Here is a 4891-nt window from a genome sequence, read left to right on the forward strand (position 1 = left end):
CTAATCTGATAAAGAATTTCTACCAAAAGTCTTCAATGAATATCATTGTTAATTGTGATGTTAGAAACATTCTCTTTAAAATCAAGAATGCCTCCATCACTAGTCAACATTGGGTTGGAGAACTAGTCAGCACAATTCTTATTCTTGTTTTAAAAAAATTATAAAATTGTAAATTAATTATAATTTTTTAAAACTTTTTTAAAAAGTTAAATGTTATTGTAATCAAATATTAAGAAGTTTTTGTGGGAGAGGAGACTTGATGAGCTGATCCTAAAATTTATGTCAAAGAACAAATAGCCAATAATTACCAGAAGAAAAAAAGGTGGATGATTGACCATATTGTGTGAAGAATTGCTGTAGAACTTTGGGTATGTGTCAAATGAGGCTGGGTTGTCTTCTGGTTACCCCCTTCCCTCTCCTCATTTAATCATCTGAAAAGCACCAACTATATTTCTCATGTGTATATATCATTCTCCCAAGTATCCATCCCAGGTTCCCAAGGGAACACTGCACATCCTAGTTGCTCAGGCACCAGGCTATTGGGGTCACCTGAGTCATACCTAGACTCTTAAACATTTTCTGTCCAGAAGTGGCACACATTACTTCTGTTAACTTTCCACTGGTCAATCAAAACCTGCAACGAACATGGCAGGGAACACAGTCCCTCCCTTAAATGGAAAGGGACAGTAATGGACGGTAATACAGTCTTCCCCCACATAGTCATTAAGATAGTGTGGTATGGATGCTATCAATATAAGCCAATAGATAAAGAGATTGGCAGCCTGGCCAACATGGCGAAACCTAGTCTGTACTAAAAACACAAAAATTAGCCAGGCACAGTGTGGTGAGTGCCTATAGTCCCAGCTACTCGGGAGACTGAGGCATTATAATTGCTTGAACCTGGGAGGCAGAGGTTGCAGTGAGCCGAGATCGTGCCACTGCACTACACAGCCTGGACAACAGAGAGAGACTCCATCTCTAAATAAATAAATAAACAAATAAATAAATACAGAGTCAAATCTATATGGAACTTGAAACACAAGTAGTGACAAGATCAATGGGGAAAAGATGGAATTTTCCACAAATGGAGCTGGGACAATTTGTTATCTACATGGCAAAAAATGAAATCAAATATCTGGCACAAGTCACACTAACAAATTAATTCTAGGTAGAATCAAGACTTCGATGTGAAAGGCAAATCTTTACAACTTGTAAAATAAAACATATTTCACCTGTAACAGGGAAGAAATTCTTAAGATACAAAACAGAGCAAATCTTAAAGTTTAAGAAAATAACAAGCACTTTGGGAGACTGAGGCAGGTTGATCACGAGGTCAGGAGTTCAAGACCAGCCTGGCCAAGATGGTGAAACCCCATCTCTACTAAAAATACAAACAGTAGCCGGTTGTGGTGGTGGGCACCTGTAATTCCAGCTACTTGGGAAGCTGAGGCAGAGAATTGCTTGAACCCGAGAGGCAGAGGTTGCAGTGAGCCGAGATCACACCACTGCACTACAGCCTGGGCAACAGAGCAAGACTCTGTCTCAAAACAAAACAAAACAAAACAAAAAAAACCAACAACAAAAAAAAAAGAAAAAGAAAATGACAAACAACTTGATTAAGATGAACACCTTTTGCTTTATTAAGGGACAACAAATAGAGTGAAAAAACAAGCCACACCATGCAAGAAGATATTTGCAACAATTGATAAAGGATTAGTATTCAGAATTTAAAGAATGTGAATGAATCAATATGCAAAAGATGAGCACCCAAATCAAGAATAGACACACAGGCATGAGTAGGCACTTCGCAAAGGAGGGAACACGAATCACCCAAAATCATGTGAACAGATGAACAACCCTTTAGTAATTAGGAAACTGCAAATTAAGACAATACTTTTGTCTTTTGATTCGACATCAAAACATAATTAGAAATCAAAAATATAAAATATGGCACTACCAAGAGTCATGAAGGATGTGAAGCAAGAAAACCTAATATGCTTTCGGAGGAATTACACCAACTTTACCCATTTTAAAATACCACTTATTTAAAATAATCCGTTATTTTAAACACCACTCCAAAGCAAGACAAAACCCCCCAAAGTCCACTAACCCAGAGCTTTTTATCACTTGTAATTTTCTTTTTTTTTTTTTTAGAAACAGTCTCACTCAGGCTGGCATGCAATGGTGCAATCTTGCAATCTGCAACCTCTGCCTCCCAAATTCAAGTGATTTTTCTGCCTCAGCCTTCCGAGTAGTTGGGATTACAGATGTGCACCACCATGCCTGGCTAATTTTTGTATTTTTGGTAGAGATGGGTTTCGCCATGCTGGCCAGGCAGCTCTCAAAATCCTGACCTTAAGTCATCTGCCATCCTCAGCCTCCCAAGTGCTGAGATTACAGGCATGAGCCACCCTGCTTGGCTGTCACTTGTAATTTTTGTGTTAAATATGTTGAAAGATCTATTTTAGACTTATTGAAGAAGGATTTTTAATCATATATTACTTCTGCATACAAAAATGAAGAAAATAAAATTAAGGTGTTTCTAACTATCACAGTCTAACTTTTCTGAGTCCAACTTGAATCCCATCATCAGTGTCCACATTTTTCCACACACTAATGTCTCTGCCATTCAAAGCATTGGTCGTATAGCAGTTTTGACACTGGGATGTGAACCCGTCCACACTGCTGCCCTAGAGAGGGGGCCTGTGTTCCTCCCACTGACTCTAGGCAGCTGTGACTGCTTGGACCAATAGAGTACAGTGGAAGTGACACTGTGTCACTTCCAAAGTGATATCATAAACGACTCTACAATTACTGCCTTGCTCACTGGAAATACTCACGTTTGGAACTCTGGGCCACCTGTAAAAGCCCAAGCATCCTGAAGCTGCCATGCTGAGAAGAAGCCCAGGTCACACCGGGAGGCTACATGCAGGGTCTCCATTCACAGTTCCAGCTGAGCCCAGCTTTTGAGCCCTCCTGCCCAGGAGCCACACTTGTGAGTGGAGCAGCCTCCAGATAATTCTAGTGCCCAATCCTTCAAGTCTTGTCGGGCTGCTCAAGCCTTCCTATCTGGGGCCCCAGACTTGAGGAAGCCCTCCCTACTCTGCCCTGAGTGCCTGATCATCAGAACCTGTGAGCGTAATAAAATGGGACTGTTCTGTGTCCCTAAATGAGGGGGGTCTGGTGCACAGCAGTAAAGAACCAGAATGTCCCTCATTCACAAGGACTCTGGCAACACTGCAGTTTCCATCTCCTTCCAGATCGGCTATCCCCTGGGAGACTTCAGTGTCACACAAATGACCTCTCACTACCAACACTCTGACCTCCCAGTCCTTGACTTCCTCACCCACAGCAATGTCCTCCTGGGCTAACTCTTCCAGTGAACAAATGGCAGCGTCTGGGAGTTTTAAGGGACACCATGAGGGCTGTTATAAGGGAAATGGAGGCTTCCTCTTGTAGCCCCTCCAAAGGTTCTGTGCCTCCCACTGGCGTTGTCAACGTGCAGGATATTGGGAAGAGCAGCAGGTCACAAAGTCACCGCGTCAAGCCTCCTGTCAATCATAACAGGGAATTCATAACAGAGTTGGGGTGGGAGGTGGAGAATTGGCATCATTCGCTTCTGAGCCGGTGCCTCCGGCTTTTCACCAGCACTTGATTCCATCTCAGACTGAATATGCGGATGTCCTTCGTCACCTACTCCATGGACAGCAACACTGTCTTGCTGCTCACCTCAGACAAGTGAGTGCTGCTTTGAGCCCCAAAGGGAGGCCTGATGAGCTGAGCCAGAGGGAGCTCCAGGGAGCTGAGGGATCCCCGGAGACCTTGGTTGGGAGTCTGCCAGCACACAGGGCAGGCCGGACAGGGCAACTCACAGTACCCACCCTGACCTTAGCCCCGGCTCCCCTGCATCCTTCTACCCATGGCTGCAAGGTTACCTGCAGGCCCCTGTGCTCCAGAAGTTCTCAGCTTCCCCCACTTCACACTCCCCTGCCCTCTCTCTGCCCTGCCTCCTTCTCTGGGAGGTGGCTGTGAGGATTCCTGGGGTGCAGGGGCTGGCGGAGGGGTGGGGGCGTCCTGTGAACACACACCTGTGCGGGCTGCTGCTCTGTGCCTGTTCCCCCTGCCCTGGCCAGTGCAGGAGGGAGACAGGGTCAGAGCTGGTGGTGAGATTCCTGGGGCTTTAGTGCAGGGATGCTGGCAGGACCAGACAGGGGAGTCCCTGAGTGGCGTTCTGAACTCCAGGCCAGGCTGGGAAACTGGAGAGAGGTAGGAGGAGCAAGCTCAGGTGGCTTGAGGTGGCCTACAGAGGTGCCCAGCCCCAGCAGGGTCCACTGCAGACTTCCTGTTTGGCGGGAGGTGAGGGCACTTCCAATGCACATGCCCAGAACTTGGCCCAGATAAGGTGAAGCACAGGAGAGGTGAGGACACTGAGGACTGGATGGGGGCCTGGACCCCACCTGCAGCTTCGAGGGGATATAGGGTGGGCTGCTGCATCTTGAGCTGGGAGGGAGGCTTGGATCTGGGTGCCCTGTGCTGGGGGTTTGGCAGAGAGACTGGAGTGGGTGTGAGGTGGTAAAAAGCAAGTCTATGGGGGAGGACTGTGGTGGGTGACCCAGACAGGGAGCGGGGTTTGGGCATGGCCAGAGAAAGGCCAGGCTGTGGCCTCTTCTGTGTATGGATGGGCCTGGCCTCCTCACCTCCTGGGCTGGGCAGGGCAGGGCTCTCAGAGCTCTGGCCATGGCAGGGATGCTCTGCCCACAGTGGGAAGCCATCCTTCGGGGTCCATGCTCTGCCCAGCCTTGCTGTGCAGGCTCAGCCTGTCACATTGGATTAGCCTGACCCTAAGTCCCTGGCCTGTCCCAGTCCTGCCACCAGAGCCAGTCCTGGCTGC

General features: G+C 47.0%; 1 protein-coding gene across 1 annotated transcript in view; it reads left to right on the forward strand.

Moving 5' to 3' along the window:
* Positions 1–689: 689 nt before the first annotated feature.
* LOC112631030 (butyrophilin-like protein 8) overlaps positions 690–4891 on the forward strand; it is an 8700-nt gene continuing 4498 nt past the window's right edge. The window contains exon 1 of the mRNA XM_025395533.1: positions 690–696. Within this exon, the coding sequence (XP_025251318.1) occupies positions 690–696 (7 nt within the window). The remainder of the gene's footprint in view (positions 697–4891) is intronic.

Source organism: Theropithecus gelada, chromosome 9 (assembly GCF_003255815.1).
Source record: "Theropithecus gelada isolate Dixy chromosome 9, Tgel_1.0, whole genome shotgun sequence".
In the NCBI taxonomy this organism is placed as follows: Eukaryota; Metazoa; Chordata; class Mammalia; order Primates; family Cercopithecidae; genus Theropithecus; species Theropithecus gelada.